Source organism: Micrasema longulum, unplaced genomic scaffold (assembly GCF_059751315.1).
Source record: "Micrasema longulum isolate JH-2025_06_02 unplaced genomic scaffold, ASM5975131v1 h1tg000745l, whole genome shotgun sequence".
Classification (NCBI taxonomy): Eukaryota; Metazoa; Arthropoda; class Insecta; order Trichoptera; family Brachycentridae; genus Micrasema; species Micrasema longulum.
In genome coordinates this window covers 451,415-477,665 of record NW_028277939.1, presented here as the reverse complement: position 1 = coordinate 477,665, position 26,251 = coordinate 451,415, and the positions used below count along the sequence as shown (strand labels likewise).

Here is a 26,251-nt window from a genome sequence, read left to right as displayed (position 1 = left end):
TCATTGCATTTTACAATCACCATCATCATTCCTTTTCCGCACATTATGGTGCATAGGGCACTGAATTCGTACGCCAATCACAGAGTATCTTGATCGTTTTTGTTGCATGACCGTAAGATGATCAGTTTTACGCTTCAGGCACCAGTCCAGGGATTATGAAATATTCTAGTGTAAAAATACCCATTTTAATAATATTTCATATCAGCCGTGTCGGGAATCGAACCCAAGACCTCTTGCATGGTAGGAAAATGCGCTGACCATTACACTACGAGCCCGACATTTTAAAATATTATTTACAATATTTTACAATAGGTATACATAATTTACAAATACAAAATAAAAAACTTTTACATAAACACAAAAAAAAACTCCCACAAAGGCATGGCCTGTTTAAGAATGTGTTTTTGATAGAATACCAGTCTTGTACTGGTACCTGAAGCGTAAGACTGATCATCTTACCTTCTTGTAAAAAAAATGATCAACCGAAGCAACCATGTCACATAAAAATCATGTTCACATTTTGCTTTAAATGAGATTTATTACAATTTTAAATAGTTATGAAGTGGTTACTTTTAATTACAGAAGTCGATTTAAAATAGGAAAGAGAAACACTTTAATTTTAATTTAGCATTGAATGCGGAGTAAAGTTTCCACGCCACCTATTTGTTTCATTTGATATCTGAGATGACGTAATGAAAGCACGTATCGACATGCCGGTTGATTAAAATTCACCATGTACCGATGAAGACAGCGTTTGTAATTGGGGCCCTGGGCTTAGAGGGCAGAATTAATTTACGGGGACCTGCCACAACAGACGCAGGTCGCAGTGGCGCCAGGAGCTTATAAAGCACTGACTCCATTTCTAGAATAAGAATAGCTGGATGGATTTAGAATGTGATAGGAAGCGTACCTCGTAATTTTCTTCTGTGCTTCGAAGGCCTGCACCAGTTCGCCGTCCTCGTTGATGACGTCAACGTCCGACCCATAGTTGGACGTAGCCAGCGACTTCAAATTCACCGTCTGCAAAAATCACGCATGATAAAGGTTTTAGCTCCTTTACTTCATGGTCAATATAGTGCAGGCAATTGGTCAAATAAACCAAAGTAGGGAACAAAATGCCGAACACTCCTCTAGTGGAACGGCAGGCCTGTTGACTGCTGCCAACAGGCCGGCTTCTCCTGAAGAGTTTTGAGTGGTTTCCTCTCCACATAAGCAAATGCTGAGAAGTTTCCGATTGGTCCAAATGAGTATATCCCTCCTGATCCCAACAATTTAGATCAATTTAAAGAAATTTAATTGCAGAAAAATCCACCTTTTTATATATAAACGTTGTATATTTTAAGCAAGGTAAATAATAAAGCAACTCCCATATTAAAAAAAAAAAAAGCTTTTTTACCCCACAAAAGTCAACAGATGGAAGAGTTGACGAAATGTGGATGTTTAAACATGGGCAGAATGGCGAATGTTACAGTGTGTAAAGTGGCCACTTAAACCAGCCAATGACAGGTCATAAGCCCTGTAAATGCCTAGATGTGCATATTCTCTTCTCAAAAAGTTTTTCTCTCTGTTGCAACATGTTTAGATATGAATAACTCCCTAGGGAGGAAATCCAGCCAGTCTGCAAGCATTTGGACATACTCAAACATTGTTGAATTAACTACCTGGTAAAAGAAGAAGTATATAAAAAATTGAAAAATTGTTTTCAGGCGTTGCCTAGTAGGTGATTTGGTTCAGCCGGATGAATCTCACCCGCGTGATAAAGGTTTCAGCTAGTTTACTCCACAAAAGTCGACAGATGGAAGAGTTGAGGAAATGTGGATGTTTAAACATGGGCAGAATGGTGAATGTTACAGTGTGTAACGTGGCCACTTGAACCAGCAATGACAGGTCATAAGCCCGGTCAAATGCCTAGACGTCCATATTCTCTTTTCATAAATGTTTTCCCTCTCTGTTGCAACATATTTAGATATCATATCACACTTTAAAAAACCACCTACTCGGTCGGGAGCCGCCTGTGAATTTGGGGAGACGCTAACTTGCTCACAAATAAAACATAATTACCTACTTTAGATTTTAGCCATGAGTACATGGACCCTAGAGTTGTGGACTTCACAAACCAATTCACTATCAACAATGCCGAGTGATAAAATCCTCGTGATAAGATTAGGAAAATGCGTGAATTATCTTAAATCTGAGGATTTAAAACATCGATAAACGGGTAACAGCAGAAGTCAGTTGAAGATTATTTACAAATAATCTTTAATACACTATTTAAGTTTGTCCAAATATTTCTAGACAAAAGACTGGATTTCACCCCCTCGGGAGTCATTAAGATTAACAAATTACAACAGGGATGGAGAATACCTTAAATAAGGGAACGTGGGCTTATGACTTGTCGTTGGCTGGTTTAAGTGGCCACTTTACACACTGCGTAACATTTACCATTTTGCCTATGTTTGAACAACCATATTTCTTCAATTCTTCCATTTGTTGATTTTAATGAAGTTAAAGAGATTCATCTGACTGAATTATTTCACATACTAAGTTTAAAAGTATAGGTAGTTGGAATGTAGCAATTATTTACTTCATCAGAAATTCATGAAGAAGATGACCATTGGATGGATCCCACCGTGGATATCCTCAAGTAGATGATTGAAACTCTGAGAAAACTGTCTTCTTATTAAATTTACCTAGTTAGATAGCTTATCGTAGATGTAGAAATATAGCTTCACATTTGAGTGAGCCATAACCACGCTTGCCTACTTTACAAGGCTCGACGTCCTGGACGTCCACTGCTGACTGCTCGTCGGCAGTTCATGTTCCTACACTACGAGGCGGACTTATTCCCACTCGATTTCCCTTATCAGGGCCTCGATTATGATGGGAAGATAAAGACATCATACCTTGTAAGGAACTCGGACATAACCTAGCGGCATTATAATCACATCTAGAAGTTCGTTTTATTAAAGTGACAGTTATGTCGGAATTTAATTTGACTTCAAAACTCATTAATTTTTCTCTCATATTTTAAATAGGCTTTTAAGAAAAAAAGTGCCAACCTCAAAATGATCAAAATTTTAATAAATCATAATTAAAGGAAAAATTGCCCAGGGCCAAAGGAAGATAAAGACGTCATACCTTCACCTTGACGGTATAGGTAGATACATACAAACGATCGTTAAGCATACCGTCTCGGTGATTTCCAAAAGTCATACAAAATTCATGTTCAAGCGAGCATTTTTTGCTTTAATTGGGATTTATTAAAATTTATAATTACTTTGAAGTGAGCACTTTTTATTACAGAAGCCTATTTAAACTATAAATGAGAACTATTTAAAATGTTAATGACGTAAGGAATGCGGAGTAATTGTTTGCGATCATTCCATTGGCTTGTTTCGATCATATGATGTGGATATGGCAAGCAGGTAGAACATACCGAGGTAGATACAGATAGTACAGAAGTTAAGTATACCGTCTCCATATGTACAGATGAAGAGAGCGTTCATAATCGAGGCACAGGAGTCGAAAACAGGATTCTGGTTCTATTTCAACAGTTACAAAAATGAAAATGAAATACTTACGACATCTTTCAGAGCCTGGAACCATGGCCTCTGTTAGCGCAAAATAAAAACACCAAATTATTAAATCTTCTTTGTAAGTTTACTACCGAGTATGAGACAAAAACATAGAGTTTACAATTGGATGGGACAAGCTAGGGATTGGTATATTTGAATTTCAAAATTCAATTAAATTCAGTACCACTTATGATCCTTCTTACTAGAGAACCAAACACTCAAAGGTGGCCTAAAAACCACAGTTCAACAAAAAAAAAGCTGTTATTGCAATGAAAAAATAGTTAGGACATGTGAAACTTGATATGTTTAATTTTTGTGTGATACCATGTGTTTTGGATTTGTTCCAACGTTTCGGCTACCATTGCAGGAGCCATCTTCAGGGTAAACTGTGTGTTTTGTAGAAAAAAAGATGTGTTTAAGTACTAGTAATTTGTACCGTGCTGCAGTCAGCAGTGGGCACATTAGTTTTTATAGTATGTAGTGCTGGGATATCCGTGTGTGAGAAAAGAATCCTGCAGTTCTTTGGGCATATTTCCAGGGGAGACTCTGATAGTTTGGAGAAAACTATTCTCCCGGGAAGTGTCGAAGGGACAAGGTCGCGTGGACGTCAACCGACAAGATGGAGCGGCACAGTCACTGAGTTATCAGAATCATCACTGACGAATGCCTATAGAAGAGCACAAGACCGTTCCAGATGGAGGGAGACTGTCCACAGACGAGCCATGCCCGGAGTCAGGCGTAATCACCATCCTCAGACATGAGGCACGGATTAAAGAGTAGTGCTGGGAACCATGTTGAGTTTAATTTGAGCCCGTCGTCTTTGTTTATGCTATTTGGGTGTCTGTGTATTTCAATTGCCTCTTTAATTACAGTAAACCCTCGTTTTTATGTTCCTAAATTTTACATTTTACCGCTTTTTACGTGGAAATATTTAGGTCCCATTTTTTGACACACATTATCATTTAAATATTCCCCCAATTGACGTTTTTTACGTTTTTCATAACCCCGGTTTTACGTTGAAATTTTTTCGAAATTCATTTGATCTTTCTGTTTGGGCAACGAGTTTTGCCCACGCTGGTCTAAACTGGTATTTTAACTGTTAATTAATTTTTGTGAAACTATTTCAGCAGTTGCTCGCACTACACTTGATGTGTGTCCATTTCGTTATGAATTTTCAATATTTGTTGATGGGGAAATTGGCTGGTGTGTGGGTGATGGACATCAGTGGGATGAAAGTCTACTCATCCTTGGCTTTTCTATCTTTTTCCTGTCATTTACGTAGAACTTTTTATGCACCACGACCCAATTACAGTGGTGAATTACAGCACAGAACATCCAGACTCGAGAAAAATCACATTTAATTTTGAGCCACAACGGGAATCGAACCCGGGACCTTTCGTACTCGAGTCAAGCGCGCTATCCACTACGCCACGGGGACCATGTAATATATGGGGGTGTTAGAAGCGAACTTGGAAATCTCCACCAAAAACGGAAAATTGATATTGATGCCAAAATACTATACGGGATGTTCATTGAACCCTGTCACATCCGAAACCACAATGATCAGTATGAGCAAGAAAATATATTGGCACATTAAAATATTTTTTAAAACAAATAAAATTTAAAAAAATAAAATATCAGAACAAGCAAATGGTTGCTTACTTCTGCAGGGGAGAAACGTGGAGGGGGGGAGGGGGGAGTCTGATACTGCACCGCGCTCCCCTAACTTTCACCTTGAAGAAGTAAGCAACCATTTGTTTTTTTGAATATTTTATTTTAAAAAAAAATCTTTTTTCTAAATATTTTTTTAAATTTGCTGATATGTCTTCTTGCCCATACTGATCATCGTGGTTTCGGATGTGACAGGCTTTAAAGAACACCTGTATATAAAAACCTACCTACCTACCTAAATAAATGAGAGATGAACTAAAATGGTTATCTGTAAGAAGGAGACTTAAATTTAATATGTTGATATTTATACATAAATTTTTTCACGATAAATTACCAAAATATTTTAAGGATAAAGTTGTCTTAAACAAAAATTGTCATGAATATGCTACTAGACAAAAGGATAAAATAAGACTACCATTATTGAAAAGAGCTGAGTCGCAAAATTGTTTGATGTATAAGGGTTTAAAAATGTATGATGAGATGCCTGAATGTATGAAGAATGAAAAGTGTTTGAATGAATTTAAAAATAAATGTATAAGTTACTGTAAGGAAATGTAAATATATATATAGATGATGTAAATGTACATAATAGTTTATATTAGTTTTAATGTAAGCTAACTTAAGAAATAAATAAAAAAAAAATAAAATAATAATAGCGTAATTAAAAACCGTTTCTTAATCTAAAGCAAAAATAGATTTTAACTAGACTACTCTACACCACAAACATAGCATAGTTAGAAATCTAAAAATTCGTTTTTCAAAGTTTTTCGTAAATGTCTCGGTAACTCCTTCAATGGAGATTTCTAAGCTTGATTTTAATACCCTCGTATGGGATTGAGACCCTCGTAATATGGTGTAGACTCTAATTTTAAAATCAGGTTGTGGTCCTGTGGAGCGTCACGGACTGATCAGAGGTCTGAGGTTCGAAACCCACTCTTCGGCGTTCCCGTTTTGGAATGAGACATAATAAAGGTTACCTGATTGGCGAGTATGCTGCGCAGTTGGATGCATTCCTCCCGGCGCCTGTCCAGCTCCTCTTGCAGGGACGTGAATTGTTCTGCGCAAATAATTAACGCGTATCAGAATCACCACATGACATGAAAAAATATACTGTGCACTTTGACAATCTCATTTAGAATATGAACTCATCGAGGATCATAAAAGTTATTCTCGAGGCCGATAAGAACCCCAGCTACAGAAATCTTTGAAGCCTTTGATGTGCCTATAAAAGTTATTCTCGAGACCGATAAGAACCCCACCTACAGAAATCTTTAAAGCCTTTGATGTGCCAGTAAAAGTTATTCTCGAGACCGATATGAACCCCACCTACAAAAATCTTTAAAGCCTTTGATGTGCCAGTAAAAGTTATTCTCGAGGCCGATAAGAACCCCACCTACAGAAATCTTTGAAGCCTTTAATGTGCCTAAGATGATGATGCCCAGAGGGCTCTTACAATATACCATATGATATTGTAAGAGCCCTCTGGGCATAAAAATAAATGGGAATTTCTGATTTGAAACGCCCGCGCTGCACCAATCATTATTTTTTTCCGTAGCCATGTTGACAGCACTGTTTTTGACAATCTGTCAAAGTTTGACTGCGATCGAATGCTCAGTATTCTGTCAGAGTCTGTTTGAATGAGTCTAAAAATCGCGTAGTGCCAATTTTTACAATGGATAAAAAATTGGCCTCAAATCTTGTGTTGCTTATGAAATTTCGTGTGCCTAATCATTGGAAATGTTCAATAAAGTCTTTGTAGTCTTTCTCATATAGAGATTTTAAGACGTTTGTGAATGCTTAGATAATAAACATACTGGACGTCCAGCAACGTCAAGTACCGAAGATAACATCGAATCAACAAAATACAATCTCTCAGGCGAATGTGTGGTAAAAGTATGTCCGAAAGATGCCCAAATGTCTGAGATCTGAGTCGGCGAGCGTGATAATTACCCGCGAGTTCCCTGGTCCCCACGTCAGCGGAGCGCGCCGTGGCGTCGCGCAGGCGCGTCAGGTCGGCCCGCAGGCGCGCGCCCTCCACCTCCATCTCGGATATGCGGTGCTGGTCCTCGGCCGAGCCGGCGCGCGCGCCCGCCGCCCGCTCCAGCGCGCCCGCGCGCGCGCGCGCCGCGTCGCGCTCGACCTGCAGCGCCGCCGCGCGCGCCTGCAGCCGCAGCACCAGCCCGGGGTCCTCCCACTGCACGCCGTCCAGCGGCGCGCGGGCGGACTGCGTCGACCGCACCGAGCCGTACCCCACATCCTGGAAAGGAAAAAAGGGATCTCTCGTTACTAGAATGAAGAGATAGTCCATGTTGTGCTAGAGCGTGCCATAGAACCTGATCGCAAGAAGAATTCCAAAAACAAGATTTGGCCCCAGTATAAGGTGAGTGGCAGTTTTTGTATAGAAGTTCGGAGTTAGCATTATAAACCCATGAACCAGCGACATGTACATTGCGTGCCAATCAATTTTCCGGTATGTGGCGCAATCACTTTTGTATTTCTCAATTTAATTTTGTATATATTTCAAAATAAAAATACATATTGAAATATAGAAAACTGCACTCACCTCGTCCGGCTGTGAAGTATTGGAGAGAGAACGTTGGTGGGATTTTTGTTCCGACTGTTTCCTGTGAAAAGAAAAAAGAACCAATTTAAATTATAAATTTTGAAAGCCAATATATAATAACAAAATATATAATAACAAAGTATTTCTTCTTCTTCTTGAGCCTGTAGCCGTTCACTCCTGAACTAAGACCTCCTCCGTGCCAAATGGTCTTGCGCTATTTGCAAAATTATCTCTCCAGCGGAGCTGTGGTCGATTAAAAAATTATGAGTTAAAGCAGTTGAAAGTAGACTTACGTCTGCATTTCCTCAACTTGCGACTGGAGCCGGTATTGGTCGGTGAGGAGACGCTGATACGCCGTCTTCTCCTGGTCCAGTTCTGACAACAGCTCTCTCTTCTCTAGTTCATACTGATCGCGCATCTTGCGCTCCCAATCTGAAACGTCAACAAAGGTATCGATAAACAAAGGAAGAAAGGAGACTCGTTGGAGACATACACTTCCTAAATGGTCACTATGACTGCCTCCTGTGAGAGAAGTATCAACTTGACCCGAGCGCTCATCGCTGGAAGCTCAATCCTCCCTAATTCCACCTCGATCCAGGAACAAACTTACTCTCCAGCAGAGTGGGTTCAGACTGGAATAACTTACTAAAACATCAAAATTACCGATGACAAATTGTTGACCGCTAGGGAAATAGTATACGACCTCAAGCCCCAACTAGGAAGTAATGTGAACACCGAACAACGACTACATAATCAGTTGAACACTTTTTTTCAGGCAATCAGTTACTCAAGCAAAATGCTTACGGAGAAACTTTCTCAGTTACTCTGTTTATTTAACATGATGTTTAAACATAGGCAAAATGGTAAATGTAATACAGTGTGAAAAGTGGCCACTTAAACCTGCCAATGACAGGTCATAAGCCCTGTAGATGTCTGGACTTCAAAATTCCCTTCTCTAAAATTTTCTTCATCGCTGTTGTAATATGTTAATCTAATAAACAGACATCAATGCATTACGTTGCTTTCTTCTGCCACTTCCAACTGAGTAGGAGTCCCCATACATCCACAAGTACGCAATCCTACAAATATATAAATTCCTCAGCCCAGGGACAAAGTTCCGACTGACCTTCCCTGTTGGAGTGCGTATCCTGGTTGGTCTTGGTGACCTCCTGTCTCGCGGCCTCGCACTGCGCCTTCCACTCGGCACACTGCTGCTCATGCTGCTTCTGCTGTCGCTGCCGCTCCTCCACCAGCTCGATGTTGTTCCCCCTCTCCAGCATCAGCTGCTGGTCCAGCGCCTCGAGCCGCCCGTCGCGCTCGCGCACGGTGCCGCGCAGCTCCTTGACGAGCGCTTCGAGCGAGCGCATCGGCTCCAACTTGCTCCTGAAAGGGAAAGAGAAATGTAGACGAACGGGGATGACATCAATTTGATATGAAATTTCTGAGCTATCTACTGGGAGTGCTCGGCTACAGTAGTTAGGAGAATTTAAGAAGTACAAATTATTCTTCCGCCTTATTTGTAATATTACGAATAACTTAAGTGTACTGGAAAGTATTTTCTGTATGGTTCCAATGGCTGCCCTAGACATCGGCAACGAAAGCTATTTTATCGTCCCATATAGGAGTACCGCCATTAAACAATGTCTTTACTCAACCATATCTCTTCAGATATATATATATATTAACAAATTACAACAGAGATGGAGAATACCTTAAATAAGGGAATATGGAAGTCTAGGCATTTACAGGGCTTATGACCTGTCATTGGCTGGTTTAAGTGGCCACTTTACACACTGTGTAACATTCACCATTTTGCCTATGTTTGAACATCCATATTTCTTCAATTCTTCCATTTGTTGATTTTAGTGAAGTTAAAGAGCTGAAACCTTTATTGTTGCGAAGAGAATCATCTGACTGAATTATTTCCCATACTAGGCAACGCCTGAAAACAATTTTTCAATTTTTAAACTTCTTCTTGGACCAGTTGGTTTCATTACGATATTTAAGTTTGTCTATTGTGGATTTCACCCCCTCTCCCAGTCTTTTGTCTACGAACATTTGGACAAACTCAAATATATATATATATGTTTAGATAATTTATATAGCGCCATTTTTGTGAAAATCACCTCAAGGGCGCTGTACAATAAACAAATATCCCAGCACGTCTTGCAGCTACAGAGCGCACGGACGGTTGGGATTCTAGTTCCTCGTCTCCAATTAAAAAGCTAGATAACAGCACGTCTTGCAGCTACAAAGCGCATGGACAGTAAGAAATAGCCCCTATGTACATTTTTTATTTATTTAACAGTGAAGTTTAAAGTTTTAGTGATATTTTAAAAACAAAATAAAAAGCAAATTATAATAATAGAAGTAAGATAACAACAAGTCTTGCAGCTACTGAGCGCATGGACGGTTGAAATTCTAGACCCCATTTACTAAATTTAGATATTTGATAGTTGATAATCGACCTCTTTCATGTTACTGACAGAAAGTTCAGAGAATAGCTTCCTTCTACTCCAATAACTGGCTATTTTTATTTTACCATATGTATTTCAGTCAAATTCATTTTTGATTTTTCATTAAGAGATTAAATATATAAAACACTAACTTGAGGTCAGCGAGGTCGGCCTGCAGCGGCGCGATCTGCTTGTTGTCCTGCTGCAGGTCGCTGAGGCGCTGCTGCAGCGAGATGATCTTGTTCTCCAGGCCGCGGTTGAGCTTCTTCACGTGTTCCACGCTCTTGGCCTCGGCCTTCAGCCTCTTGAACTTCCGCCGCGCCATGAATCGACGAACCTGGGAAGAAAGACACGGATCAGATATGACGGTGGAACTGTATTATCATTTTAATAAATAAAAACGTTGGCAATGCTTCGAGTTTGTTCAGCATCGTCATTATCGAATCCTAATCAGGCACTGCATTGGTACACCAAATGCAACATACGTTGATCAGTTAAATGAAGGTAAGGTGATCAGTCCTACGCTTCAGGTGCCAGTCCAGGATATTTGAAATATTGCGGAACATCAAGAATTGTAAAGGTGGACAAATTATTAAGATTTTTTTTAAATGAGTGTATTTATAAAGTAAGAAGGAACAACTGGTTTGGGGACACTTACCGCAGCCTGACACACGATAACCTGTCGCCGCATCTTAGCGTATCTTCTGCGGGCGAGCCACCCGCGCACGTGACGCTGAATAGTGATGGCCTGAAAACAAAATAATCATTATATAACTGTATTAAGAACTGATTTTACATTGTCTATACTGGCAACTCACATAAGACTGTAAATGTTCCGTTCCTTCCCAAATCCTTCCTATTTCAAACCTCTCGTGCTTCTACCGTCCTGTGAGCAAGTCACATGTGAAAAGTTGCCTCTCTGATAAATCTTTATCATCTATGCATCAGCATATTCGTACAAAGTGAAGTTTAGTGTATTATAAATAGACTAAATTGTACAATTCATCAACATCGACACGATATCGGTATCCGTACTACAGCAATAGTGAAGTGTTCTATATAAGAAACAATCGGAAGAACAATAAAAGTGAGTAATAATTTCCATACAGTCCACTAAACTAAAATCCCGCTGTTATCAGTACTCAATGCCTGAGAGGCATTGAACTGACCAAACAAACTGTAAAATGGAGCAGCAGACATAAAAATTCTCTTCACTTTTTCGACTAAAAAAAATGTGTGTGAGATTTTCGCTAGATCGGCTAATCACGCCGGGGTCACCACCTTTGATAGGAAGATATGCGAATGGGAGAAAATGATAGGCGTCTTCAGTTGTGGGTTTTTTTATTGACCAATTGTGACTATTGATTTTGCTTGATGAGGTAAAACTCTTTAAAAATAACAGTTTAAGTAGGTACGAGTGGTGGCAAACGTTGGTTTGCAACCAGTAGTCTTTGGGTAAGTCTGCTGCTTTGGGTGCGCTGCTGGCGACCGGCCTCGAGGGTCACCTGGGGGCGTTCTGGTGTTCCAGAGAGTAGTAACTAAAGTTTCCTATCACTGTCGACATAAAGAGGTTTGAAATGGGTGAAGGATTTATTTATTTATTTTATTTATACTTCCCTTTGTCCCTACCTTGAAGACGATGAGGGGGGGTTTTGAGCGACAGTGAAAGGGACATTGAAAGTTGTAAATGTAAATATTTGTTGGCGCTTTTCCTTACTGAGTTTAGTTAGTAAAAGATGAAATATAATCAATTTGTAATGAAAAAAATTGCTCGCTTGTACGAGTGAATCCGAAGAAAGACATTTAGTCTTTGAAACGGATTCGGGTATGTGGTGGATGCTTTCAATGACTAATTATGACTCCTTCTGACAAGTGTAGGTGTGGTGGGGGTATAAGTTGTCCGCTGTAACACGAAATACATGTCTGGTGCTTACGGCTTTGTTTCGCCGCATGTCGTCGAAGCGCCGGCGCGCCAGGAGGCCGCGCGCGCGGGCCTGCAGGCCGACGGCCGTCCTGCGCAGCCGGGCGTAGCGCACGCGCTCCAGCCACCCGCGCACGTGGCGCTGCAGCGTGATGGCGGCGCGCGTGCGTCGCAGTTGCTGCGCCAATCTGCAAAGAAAAAATTCTGCTTAAGCACGTCCGAGGAGGAAACACATATCGTCGTATCCAGCAAAGAAGGACACAATAGCATACAACGCTGTTTGCAATTGTGTCCGTTTTCGGTGGATATGACGATATTACGATGTAAAACATTCAGAGAACAAACTAGACAATGAACATCTTCACGGAAACTTATGTTATAAATATGTACTTAGGTGTCGGAACAAATTAATTAACATTTTTTGTAGATTACTTGTTTAAAAAAATCCCGCTCGCCACTGTGATGTACCCACCCAAAACTTGAAGGTGGGGGTTCGGTAGTGTATCTTCGTAATCACTCAAGAAAATTTATTTAACTTTTTGTACATAATATTATTTGTACATTAGCGGGATTATTGCCAAATGGCAATTTCTTCCAACCGACCAATAAAATGATAGTTTTATTTTTATAATTCAAGTTACAGAACATATTCAATACAAAATAAAGATTAAAAAGCTAAAGACATATAAAATAAAAATAAACGAATTTGTTTATAAATTACCTTAAATCAAAACTATTACTCAATGGGAAAAAGGAAAAAAGAGGAAAGAGGAAAGGAGGAGAGATTAAGGAAGAGAAAGGAGATATTTCTTCAGACGTGATTTAAACAGAGATAATGTAGTAACATCTCTGATGGTGGATGGGAGATGATTTCACAGTGGAGCCGCATAGACACTATATGAGTTAGAGAAGAAAGGGGAATTGTGTATGGGTATTAAGAGAGTGCCTTGAGAATTAGAACGAAGAGGTAAACCGTGAACTGATAAGCGTTGACGGAGGTATATAGGAGCGTTAGGACCATGAAGTACATTGAACAGAAGAGGGGAGAAGAGAGGGAGTGATAGTCTCTCCGCTGTCTAATTTTCAGCCATTTCAGTTGCCTACGATAATCAGAAATGTGGCCATATTTCTTAAGACCAAAAATGTACCTTATGCATGTATTCTAAAGTCGATAAAGTTTATCGAGTCACTCACAGCTTAAATCAGTCATGGAAATATCAGCGTAATCTAGAATGGGTAGTAGTGATGCTTGTACGAGAGTGCATTTAGTATTAATGGGTAAGAATTTTTGCAACCTTCTAAGTGAGTGTATACTGAAAAATATTTTGCGGCTTAATTCATTAGTATGAGCTCGCCAGCATAGATGTTTGTCCATTAGTACTCCTAGATTTTTTACGGATTTTTATTATTTACTATACGGTCATCGTGAAGGTATGACGTCCTTAGCTTCCCATCACAATCGCGGCCCGGAGTATCGAGTGTTACCTGCGAGCGAGGTAGCCGCGAGCGTGTCTCTGCAGCCCGCACACGGCCGCGCGCAGACTGAGGTACGACTTCCGCGCGACGTACGCGCGCAGCTGGCTCTGCATGATGATGCAGCAGCGCCGCAGTCGCTCGGCGCGCAGCTTCTCCAAGTACGCCACCTGCAATGCACGTCAAGTTTGGTAGAATTGAAACGTAACAGTGCGCGCTCGCCCAGCCAATAAACTGATACTTGAATGTGGGATGAGTCAGAGGTATGATTGTTTAATGCTGGATAAGAGGACATGCTGGTATCGTAGGAAATGAGAGAGCGGATGAACGAGCAAGAGTCGCAACTTGTAAAAGAACGGCACCTTTTGTCTCAGAATTTCCCCTTAGCTTTGCTAAACGCTAATATATAAAACAAAATACGCAGCAGCGTTGGGAGGATCATCACCGCGCTTCTTCTACAGGTAAAATCACTAAACCTAACGCTGGCTGATGCAGCAAACTTCCGTCATCATCACCAAAGTACTTTTGAAACGACACAAATCTTTACCGGACACGGAGCTATGAGAAGTTACCTATATGGGTTTAAATTAAGGAATGATGACTATAGTCCATGCGATGATATTTCTTCACAGAGTATCGAACATCTGTTATTTCAGTGCCCATTTTTCAGTTTGTAACGCCATAATCTTGAAGCAGAATGCAGGAAAGATGGAATATCCTTAACAGATATCCACACTGTCGTTAAAAGTAGTTATCACGCGCCATTGTTCTTGGACTTTGCAACAATGGTGATTGGACTCATAAAGGTAATAAACCAAAATCACTGATCGAACATCCCATTTCCAAGACAAACAAAAACGATTTTTTCCCTTGAAAATAGACGCACTATATCCGAAATATGCTATTTATATAAACTATTAAATAATAAAGTAGACTCTTTTAACCTACTCTCCCAAATTAATCTCAATGTCCCCTTTCGCGTGACCAGAAATAAGTATTTATTCCATCTGCCAGTCTGTAGCGCTAACTATGCACAACACTCTTTCATCTATCTATATATTCTTGCTCAAACTATAATGCTTTTTTTCATCTTGATATATTTTACATGCCCTTTAATTTATTTAAAAATAAATTAAGACTCATTCTTTCTGGCTGCGATACGATCCCACTTACTATTTAATGATGTTCACACTTACACACATCTGAACACTTACTCCCACAATAATACACGCATCTACAATCAATTTGTTTATTAATGATGTTGCTAAATCATTATCTTACTCTCGTTTTTGGCTCTTCGCTGACGACAACAAAATTCTCAAAATAATTCAAACTTTACAAGACTGTTTTCCTCTTCAATCAGACATTAACTCTTTTAACCAATGGTGTAAAGTCAATAAATTAGAACTTAATATTAAAAAACTCCACTTGCTATTTAATGATGCTCACACTTACACACACCTGAACACTTACTCCCAGACAAATACACAAGAACACACCTCTATACTTACTCTCATACAAATACACATACATACACCCCTCTGTTGTGCCGCAATTTAATATGTATGATTCTTATTTAGAAACTTCTCTGGTCTGTCTTTAAACCGTATCTTTTTTATGTTATTATAGCATTGTCGACTGTTTGTATCTTTAAAATAAATAAATAAATTACGTAATACAGACTGTAAATATAAGTTAGAAATTAGTGAAAAGAAAGCAGATAGCTGCTAAACTGCCGATATGTACAGAAAAATAGATCCATATTGCATTAATGGGTGAATTCTGACTTGCATTAGTGTGCGTGCTTCTGGGTGTGTAAAACAGTGCGTGAGATCTTGCTCTAGTATAATTATTGGGAACATACAAACTGATCTCTTTCAGTCTATTTGGATTATATATACTTCCAGAAATCAGCTCGTAGAAATGTTTCCCAAGAAAAATTTGACGAGATTCGAGGGTGTTGTAATCCAGCGTCCCTGCTAGAAGTAATGGCTACGTCTACCATCATGCCATTTCCCCGTAGGGGTAGCCAGAGAGGATGGACCGCCACACTTGTCTACCCCGACATACATTCCTAGCTTCAACAATATTTTGAGTTTGTCCATATTTTCGCAGACGACTGGATTCAAAATTTTTTTTAATTTGTATTTTTAAAATATTAATAATATATCACAACAGAGATGAAGAACTTCTACTAATCATTAAAATATAGCTTGATTAAAGTGACAGCTGCCAAATTAATGTCACTAGTGATGAGAAATTACTGATCACTGATCATGTACCGATCAAATCGATTTTATCAGTTTTTTTAATGCAAACATGAAACTCTGTTTCCGAAAATTGATATAAAAACGCAAAAACAAGCCTATTATAGGGTGTTTAAGACAATTATTTACCAAAAAATAAGACATTAAGTACTTTTTTTCATGAACAATAACAAATGAACTATTTTTATTCGATCGATTTACATTGATCAACAATGTTTGAGTATGTCCAAATGCTTGCAGACTGGCTGGATTTTCTCCCTAGGGAGTTGTTCATATTTTAATTTATTTCAACAGAGAGGGAAAACATTTTTGAGAAGGGAATATGGAAGTCTAGGCATTGAATCTCACTGAAGGTTTCAGCTCCTTTACTTCACAAAAGTCGACAGATGGAAGAGTTGAGGAAATGTGGATGTTCAAACATGGGCAGAATGGTGAATGTTACACAGTGTGTAAAGTGGCCACTTAAACCAGCCAATGACAGGTCATAAGCCCTGTAAATGCCTAGACTTCCATATTCCCTTCTCAAAAACGTTTTCCCTCTCTGTTGAAATAAATTTATACATTGATCAAATTGTCCCATCTCTGATATTTTTGCAAAATTAAGTAACCTTGTAAGAACGTCGTTAATAATTAGGTTTATTTTAGTTTTAAAGCTGATTTTATATAATTATGTTGATTTTTACACGTCGAGCATTGTATTAAAAAAATAAATGCACATGTCAGATATGAATGATTTTTCGTGTGTCAATATAAATCACTCCTTAGACGTTACTACAAAGTTATGTCGTCACTTTTGCTGACAACTGTCATTCTATAGCTATATTTTAAGGACTGTAGATGTGGAGATTAATAACCTGCCCGGCCCTGAAGAAGATCTTGGTCTTGCCGAACCGGTACTTGTCCTCGTCCTTGATGCAGTTGTGGATGATATTAGAGCAAGTCCCCTTGAAGTCCTGCCGGTTGATCGCCTTGGAGTGACACATGACCCGGTACCTGGAACCAGACGGAAGCATTAAACCGATGCTGGTCGAATTCGCTTAAAGGAACAACAGCGACAAGAAACCATCGCGCCGTTTCCGTAGGCAGAGAGGATAGAACGCCACATGACTCTCATTATGATTATTATTATTAATAATCACTCGTAAACAAAATACGTAACATTTAAAATTAATAATAAAACTATATGTAATCCAAATTTTTCCTTAACTATTCACAGCTGTAATTATAAGAACCAAATTCCAAATATTAAATGTATTTGTGAATCGTTGGACAGAGTAGATTCAATTAAATATTTGGGAATTTATAAAGATGGGAATTTAAGATGGACTAATTAAATTGATCATATTAAAAATAAATTGAAAAAGCAAATTTACTTTTTTAAAACTATAAGAAATATAATATGTATATAATATATTATGTATATTTCTATAATATATATATATATAGAAATATATATAAGCCTAAAAGAACTTGTAAAAATATATTACGCAATTACTCAATCAGTTTTGGAATATGAGATAATTGGATGGGGATGTGCAAATGCCACACTGATCAAGCAAATAATAATTGCACAAAAAGCTTTAATAAAAATTATCTTAAGAGTCCCAATCAGAACTAGCTCCCTCGGTGTATTTGGAAATCTTAATGGCAAATCTATAAACAACTTTATGTAAAAGCTTTGTTACTATACGCACGCAAACATTATTCTCTACCTTCCGTCACAAACACGAGAGTTACTAGATACTCCACCCTGATGCTGCAAAAATATATCAAAATAAATACAATCTTCGGTCAAAGAGGATTGGCTTACTACTCGGTTAAAGTGTACAATCTACTCCCATTATCCATAAGGACAATTGGTAAGTTCTCACAATATAAAATCACTATCAAGAAATGGATAGTGGAGATGGGTTGCGCACGGATCGATGAGTGGATCAAGCCAAATAGGTAAAATGTGTGCACTGTTTATGAAATTTTTTCTATTGATCTATATAAATTGGTTGTGTTTTTTACGATTATTTTAGTTTTTCACTGCTTATTATGTTAATGATAATTAGGTTAATTGGATTAATTACGTTTTTTTACTGTTATTATTATGTTATTATTTGGGCTCTGTTTTGGGACCAGTTTTGTGGAATATATTGTTCGATGATTTTCTCGAACTTCCTCTTCCTTCACCATGTATGATTCAGGCTTTTGCCGATGATGGATGTATTTAGATTGAGGGCAATAGCCGCAGATCTCTGGAGGGTGACGCAGCTAATGCATTAAATAAAGTATCCGATTGGGGTATTCGAAATAAATTAAGTTTTGCTCCTCAAAAAACTCAATTCTCACTTTTAAAAGGTAATTTTGTGTGTCCTCCTTCAATCAAATTTATGGGCACTTCTATTCGAGCGTTCTGGGACATTGCTTTTGATTTCTTTTCCAGTCTTATATTTTGAGATCCTCTTGTTGCATAGTTTCTATGAAAGAACTCGTTATTTTTTAGTTTATTTTGAAAATATCTCGGAACTATTCCTTTGATCATTTTGTTTATTTCATTAGCAACATTGAATTTGATTCTTTGATCAATTGTCGTGATATCTAGAAGTTTTTGTATATTTGGATACATTCATTTATGTAAATCGTTTGTGTAAATACATATTTTTTAATAAAAAAAACGGAGGCATTGAAGGGATCCTGAGGGGTGGGGACAACGTGTTGGCCTCTGTCCATACATCCACCTCCCGCCGCCTTAATCTGCATAGAGTTTGTATTCCTTAGGAATATTTATAGTTTCCATTCCTCTATGCGCAGCTGACGGAGTCCCCCAAGACAGCTGCGGGTGGATGGTGGGCTCAAGGATCTCCCCTCTGCCTGCCCCTGGGAAACGGCGTGATGGTTTGTTTGAAGTTGAAAAATGGATTTACGTTACCTGAGGAAGAATTCAGAGTAGAGCCAACGTGAAGGAAATCCGGCCGCAGAAATCCGAATCGTCTCCAACACTCCACACGCCCTGTAAAAGATAAATCACGTGACATTAACAAAATTGAAAGTACTCTCTCCAAATATCACCACTAGTCTTCGTGTCGGTTTCGTTCATACAAAAAGCTGTTTTTCTTGTCAATAAACAAGTTAGTCTTTTAAAATTTTCAATTTCACAAATCACCACCTTCTGTCTGGAAAATCTGCAATAGCGGAACACTTTATAGATACGGGACATTTTTTCGCCTTTGAACCAAAGATTTTGCATAAACCTAGAAATTACAATTAAAGAGGCTATTGAAATACACAAACACCCAAATAACATAAACAGAGACGACAGGCTGAAATTAAACTCTTCACGGTAGCTTTTAACCTCCTAGCCCCTCCCCTTCCCAAACCCCCATCCCTACACATTCTCCAACATACCACTAAATATTACTAACCTAATTTTTAGCATGTATAGTCACAATGGTGTTTGCATCACCTTTAACTCTGCGTGTAATTTATATATTTTTTGTAAATACCATGTGTACTACGGTGACCGTTATAGGTGGGAGTGTATTTTAGTATTTGCATGTTTGTGTGGTGAGTGTCCTGACGAAACCGGTAGACATAAAAAGTCGTTAAGTGGTTATATAAATACGAAGGTGTTTTCAGAAAATAACGGGAATTTTTTAATTTCGTGGGTTTGGAGAGTGCGATTGTCAATTTTTATTATGTTGGTATACATGCCCCTGAAGTATGCTTAAATCTTCAGCTGTATTCATGGTTTACTTTGTCTGTGGCAGCCGCGAAGTTAAGATGTGTTTTTATGAGCTCGGCGATTTTCGTTTGTTAAAAAAAATGGATCAAAGAATTTGTATAAAATTTTGTGTAAAAAATTAAATAAAGTGTAACAAAGTGTGTGAATTGTTACAAAGGCCTATGGTGAGTCTGCTATGAGTAAAACAAGAGTTTACGGGTGGTATAAGCGTTTCCAAGATGGTAGTGAAGACGTTGAAGATGACAGACGGCCCGGACGCCCCAGCACATCAACAACCTATGAAAACGTGGAAAAAGTTAATGAAATGGTTATGAACGATCGCCGAATCACAATCAGAGAAGTCGCTGATGATGTTGGCATACCGATTGGCTCAAGATATGAAATTTTGTGAATGTTTTGGGTACGAAATGCGTGCCAGCAAAATTTGTTCCAAAATGTTTGAATTTCAAACAAATACAGCGGCGAATGGTAGTCGCTCAGGTGTCACTAAATGAAGTCAACGACGATGCAGAATTACTGAAACGTATTATAACAGGTGACGAAACATGGGTTTACGGATATGACGTCGAAACTAAGGCTCAATCGTCCCAGTGGAGGCATTCTGGGTTGCCAAGATGAAAATTGCCAGGCACGCCGAACACGTCTAACCTTAACGGCTGCCACAGACAAAGTAAAGAAAGAACACAGCTGAAAATTTTAGCATACTTCCAGAGGCATGTATACCAACATAATAAAAATTGACAATCGGACTCTCCAAACCCGCGAAATTTTAAAATTCCTGTTATTTTCGGAACACACCTCGTATACTAATATTGACTAACATTAGTGCTTTGAATATAAATAACATTTATTTGTTCAGCTTACCTCAACTGCTGGACGGCTCGTCTCGGGTCATACACAAACGGTTTCTTCTCATCGTTCGGCTTGATGCACCTCACGTAGTGCGGCGTCGTGGAGTTGAGGGAGGTCATCAGGGCGGCCAGGGACGCTCTGAACTGCGCCCCGACCGTCTGCTTGTGCTGCTTGCTGTCGGGACGCGTCTCTCCCGTGCCTGGAGGAACAACGTCACATTCAATCGGAGGGCTTCCAGAACCGACCGAAGAGCAGTCGGGCAGCTGAACATGATCACTTTGGAGATAGAAACCTTTCACACCAGAGAAACTATCCAAGAGGCAAATACTCTTGCTATTGGAGAGTATTATACCTTTATAATATCAGCCATTGCTCGAGAGTTCGTTCGAGAGAGTCCCAATATAACACCTAAAATATTTTATATCATTAACTATGTTATTTCTGTTTAATAAAAACTCAACAATGTTTTGAGCAGTCGCGTGCACAGAATTTTTAACTATGGTAGGCACATAAAATTAAGAATAATCCAGAAGGAGCGTAGAATCATATTTGAATACATCGGACTGTGTCCAATAATTCCCCCACTATGCCTCACTTTCGCCGCGCGCATTCGTGATGCCGCGGCATAATGTTGCACGGTGGGAAAAAATATAATTATAACACAAATGTAAGGTAAGAAAAAAGCAATCTGTTAATTTCTCTAAAATTTTATTGTGCACGCGGAAATATTGATTGACACAACAGAGTAGATAAGTAAAGAGTAATTGAATTAATGAATTTTAAACTTAAAATATGAAACAAATTTTATTTGACATAAAACGGATATAATCATGTTAAATAATTTTTGATGTTTTAAAAATAATGTCGGTCAAATGTCCACCACAGAGTTGTTTAATCCGAGGTCCAATTTTCATTAGTTCTCTCATAAGATAAGCAAAGTAGGGTAAAAAAATTTACTACCCTGGCAACATTAACGAAATGTTCATTTCGTTTCTTCGACAATCTGACACATGGAAAAATAATTTAATTTTTGAGTAATAATGCATTTGTTACATACACATTCATTTGCTAATTACACGTGAAACGTGATTGCATCCTGTTTCTTTAAGATCCTTAGCAGTATTTCTACACTTCAAAAGGACACAACACGGCATAGTTGAATTCAAATCAGGAGTTGCGTACTGAGCGACATCTACAAAGAAACTAATGGGTCAAAACTCATTTATGAGTAGTTGAGTCGCCTTCTGTTTGATGTGCGTATGCGGTTTCTGGACTATTCTTAATTCTATGGGTAAACTAAAAAGAAAAATTTCTTTTATTTTCCCTTCTCAAAAATGTTTTTTTAGTGTTGCAAAAAATTAAGGTTTTTGAACTGGTTGACTGAAATGGAAAGGCTTGCTTAAAATTAATATTATAATAACAATAATCAACAATATTTTGGTTTGTCCAAATTTTTATAGACAAGGACTGGATTCAACTCCCTGGGGAGCTGTTTATATTAACATATTAACAGAGATGAAAACATTTAAGAAAAGGTAATATAGAAGTCTAGGCATATGACCTGTCAATGGCTGGTTTAAGTGGCCACTTTACACACTGTGTAACATTCACCATTCTGCCAATGAAGAAGTATAGAAATTGAAAAATAACATTTTCAGGCGTTACCTAGTATGTAGGTGAAATAATTCAATTCGATGAATCTCACCCGCATAAATAAAAGACGTCTAGGCATTTACAGAGCTTATGACCTGTCATTGGCTGGTTTTAGTGGCCACTTTATACACTGTGTAACATTTACCATTCTGCCCATATTTGAACATCTATATTCCTTCAATTCTTTTATCTGTAGAATTTTTGTGATTTCGGTCCTTGTCTACAAAAATTTGGACAAACTGAAAATATTGTTGATAAATCCACCTGGTTCATGAAGAAGTAAAGAAATAGAAAAATTAAATTTTCAGGCGTTGCCTAGTATGTAGGTGAAATAATTCAATTCGATAAATCTCACCCGCATAAATAAAGGTTTCAGCTCTTTAACTTCACAAACGACAATAGATGAAAGAATTGAAGGAATATAGATGTTCAAATATGGGCAGAATGGTGAATGTTACACAGTGTGTAAAGTGGCCACTTAAACCAGCCATTGACAGGTCATAAGCCCTGTAGATGCCTAGACTTCTATATTACCTTCTCTTAAATGTTCTTCATCTCTGTTGTAATATGTTAATAATAATAATACTCAAAACTGTATTTTAAAGGCTTTTTAATTATTATTCATTATAGGCAGGCAGCCTTCGCTGTACCTATACATTGTATACTGCTATTTATCGACATTCTTTTTCCTTCAAAAAAGCATCTGAAACTACCGTGCTGGAAAGGAAGTTTATCTTGGGATCGAGGTGGAATTGGGGACGATAGAGCTTTCAGTTATGACCCCGTAAGTTTGTGTTGGGATCTAATAGATACATCTCATGCAGGGGGCAGTCATAGTAATTATTGAATATCTTATAACTTATAAGTTTCCATCAAGTCCCCTCTCTTCCGTGCTGTAATTTTTACCGCATTTGACGCAAAACATTTTTGTATCCAATTTCCAGTAGGGCTGAAGTTCCTCATCAGTTTCTCACCTGAGATGGACACCTTGTGCCTCGCGGCCGGAGTGGGCACGGCCAGGGAGGGCTCCTGCCCGGAACACAGCGCGCCCAGAAGAGCGCTGCCCCCTCCGCGCAGTATCCGGACCTGCTCCTCTAGCACGGTGTCCCGGTTCTTGTCCAGGAAGCCACCCGCTTGGTACAAGACGTCGTCCGCAAAATGCTTGATCACAAATGCTGGAACAACCACAAATAATGTCATTAATTTAGTACTTTGCACAGTAAAATTAATCTGCCTACCCATACGGAGAAACGGCGTGATGGTTTGTTGTTGTGGTTTTATTTGTTTAGTAATTCCTTCCAGCGATTCCAAATAACAACAATTAAGCTAGGTTTAGATGAGGACAATATTGTCTTGTCCCAGCTCCGTGATAAGCCTAAAGCGCCCAGAAAAAGACGCTGGGACAATACGAAAGTTAGGCTGTTGTTCGCACGTGAGCGCTGTGAAAATGAATACACGACGACGTTTGTAATGAGCAACTTCACGAAAAATATAATTTTCTAATACCAAGATGTTTTGAAATTGTTAAACTAAATAATAAAAAAAACATTTTTTCTGCAAAATTTTTATTGTCCTGCGGAGACAGCCTATCGGTATATCTCTGTGACAACGTCTCGGAACAATGTCCAATCCGACAAATTGCTGTTTACTTTGTGGACCATAGTTCGAATCCTTGGACAGAACAATTCAATATTGTTCTGTAAGACCCACGGTCTTTAAAAAGATTTTCAGCTTTCACTGTAAATATGTAATATAAGACTGATTGAGGCACCTTCATTGTTGAATCGTGGTACAGAGAAGTGCTTAGACTGGACACATCGCAGGCGCAGCTTGGCGGCCCAGCCGGCATCAGAACCCTGGGGGACCCGACACTCCTCGTCCAGCAGATCCAGAACACCGAGTCGGGCTTCAATCAGCTCGATGCAGGGTTGGTTGTCGTAGAAGTGGATCATTGTCCAAGTGATATCTTCCTGAAATAAAAACAAGCATTTACTGGATTTGTCAATGACTGGTTTAAGTGGCCACTCACACACTTAAAAATTCACCTATGTTTAAACATCTACATTAGCCCAAATCTTCCATCTTTTGACATCTGTGAAAAAAAATGTTTTCCCTTTCTGTTGCAATAAATTTCAATCTCAAGAACTTCCATAGAAGTGGAATCCAGCTGTGTCTACAAACAATTGGACATACTCAAAATAATTGTTGTCAAAAAAATATCAAAACAAATACTAAATTTAGAACTAGCCCAATATCCTTACCCTGAGGTATTCCTCTTGTTCCAACTTGAAGACGTGGGAGTTGAACTGTTGCTGGAGCTTCTCGTTGGCGTAGTTGATACAGAACTGCTCAAAGGAGTTGATCTCGAAGGTCTCGAAGCCATATATGTCCAAAACACCTGCAAACAGAACAAGTTGAGAATTGGGAAACTCTTCGGGGTACTCAGTAAGTGATTTTGTAGAAAAATTGGTAAATCGTATTTGGTCAGAGGATCCCAATGTCCCTGTGGGAAGAAGTATTGCCTATATAATTTATACATATTATAATATCGCGGCATAGATTTCAAAAAGAGCTAGCAGTGTAAGTAGGAATGGCAGGCCCCGCAATCAACGGTATGAAGGCTGTCTAAAGATCGGATATTTACTCAGTGAAAACCAAATTCCACCAAAAGAACACCTCCATAACACTTATTCTCCTCAATGAATGCGATTCGTGGCATCTCACTAGGGCCCAAAACAGTAAAATATTGAGTTTTGAGAACCTCACGTTTATTATTTGCAATATTGTAGCTTCATTGTTGGAAAAGGTATGTCTCAGGGAAGAATACTGGGACCTTCATAATTGTGTATAAACCTCGGGGTGGCTCACCGATCCTGCGATGCGTGGCTTGATCGCACCTCAGCGCCAGGTTAGCGCTCAACATGAGCCAGAAGAACAGACCTGCTTACAGGTGCTTGGCTAAAAATATGGGAGAGATAGTTCAACGAAGGTCGTTATAATGTGCACGATGATGAAGGAAGAATGATTTATGGAGAGGACTAAAACTTGTACCGAGTTACATTGCTGGAAAAGGTTTTCCTCAGGGAAGGACGCGTCCTCGGGGACTTCGAGGTTGCTTACCGATTCTGTGGTGCGTGGCTTGGTCGCACCTAAGCGCCCGGTTGGCGCCTGACACGAGCCAGGAGAACATGCCCGCGTACAGGTGCTTGGCGAGCGCGTCGCGCGCACCGCGCGCCGCCGTCGCGCTCATGGGCGACTCGATGGTCTCGGCGCGCGACACGAGCGTGCGGCGCGTGAGGCGCGGCGCCACGGCGGCGGCAGCGGCGCCTGTCAGCTCGCAGAACGCCACCAAGTGCTTGTCGTCTAGCTGGAATGTGAATAAAGATAACCGATCAGGGTTTTTGCACAGGATTGTAAGGGTTGCTTACCCTTCCGGAATTCCAGGATTCTCTGAAAATGGAGTAATTTTTTTTCTCCCGGCTCAGGGAAAGCAGCAAAAATCTTCCAGAATCGATTGCTGTATGATGATAACTCTTTGATACAAAATGTTTTATAGAAACATTAATCATGTGCTGTAATTCACCCCTGTAATTGGGTCTCTTCAAAAATAAAAAAGAACAGCTGAAAAGAGAAGCCCGCCTGACCTTGATCTGGCTGGTGTCCTCGCTAGTATCGTTCCCCTCCCCGGTGGGCCCCGGCGAGATGACGATGTTCCCCAGGTGCAGAACGGCAGCCAGCACGGCGTACAGCTCGCGGCGCTCGCGCTCACTGAACCCGAGCGTCTGCAGCGCCTGCCGCGTCTCCTGGAAGCTCGCCGCGTCATCCACGCCCGCGATGCGCCCGTCTGCGCCGTGCGACAGGTACTGGAAGTTGGCCTGGTCATCTGGAAGAAGAATTATTTCAGTGGTATACCACAGGGGGCTACTTTTGGACCTTCATTATTTGTTTTTTTTTTAGGGAATAACCAGCTGAGCAGGGGCTTAAATAAAACAGAGATTTTAGAAGCTTGTCAGCAGGTGGGAAAGAGAGGATATGGAAGGAAGTTATTAAAATTACACCAGAACATCAATAAACTAATCAATTTACAATG

General features: G+C 39.4%; 1 protein-coding gene across 2 annotated transcripts in view; it reads right to left on the bottom strand.

Moving 5' to 3' along the window:
* didum (dilute class unconventional myosin) overlaps positions 1–26,251 on the bottom strand; it is a 48,351-nt gene that overhangs the window by 10,105 nt on the left and 11,995 nt on the right. Inside the window, exons 7-25 of one of the 2 annotated variants that reach the window (XM_088230273.1) lie at positions 25,806–26,044; positions 25,282–25,528; positions 24,423–24,559; positions 23,933–24,131; positions 23,136–23,336; positions 20,521–20,707; positions 18,844–18,924; positions 16,781–16,919; positions 13,672–13,829; positions 12,200–12,374; positions 10,924–11,013; positions 10,418–10,602; positions 8,936–9,192; positions 8,103–8,241; positions 7,810–7,870; positions 7,197–7,503; positions 6,224–6,303; positions 3,582–3,611; positions 911–1,020 (exon numbers count right to left, since the gene is read on the bottom strand). In XM_088230273.1, coding sequence (XP_088086399.1) covers positions 911–1,020; positions 3,582–3,611; positions 6,224–6,303; positions 7,197–7,503; positions 7,810–7,870; positions 8,103–8,241; positions 8,936–9,192; positions 10,418–10,602; positions 10,924–11,013; positions 12,200–12,374; positions 13,672–13,829; positions 16,781–16,919; positions 18,844–18,924; positions 20,521–20,707; positions 23,136–23,336; positions 23,933–24,131; positions 24,423–24,559; positions 25,282–25,528; positions 25,806–26,044 — 3,022 coding nt within the window. The remainder of the gene's footprint in view (positions 1–910; positions 1,021–3,581; positions 3,612–6,223; positions 6,304–7,196; positions 7,504–7,809; positions 7,871–8,102; positions 8,242–8,935; positions 9,193–10,417; positions 10,603–10,923; positions 11,014–12,199; positions 12,375–13,671; positions 13,830–16,780; positions 16,920–18,843; positions 18,925–20,520; positions 20,708–23,135; positions 23,337–23,932; positions 24,132–24,422; positions 24,560–25,281; positions 25,529–25,805; positions 26,045–26,251) is intronic. The other variant, XM_088230272.1, reaches the window with a different exon arrangement.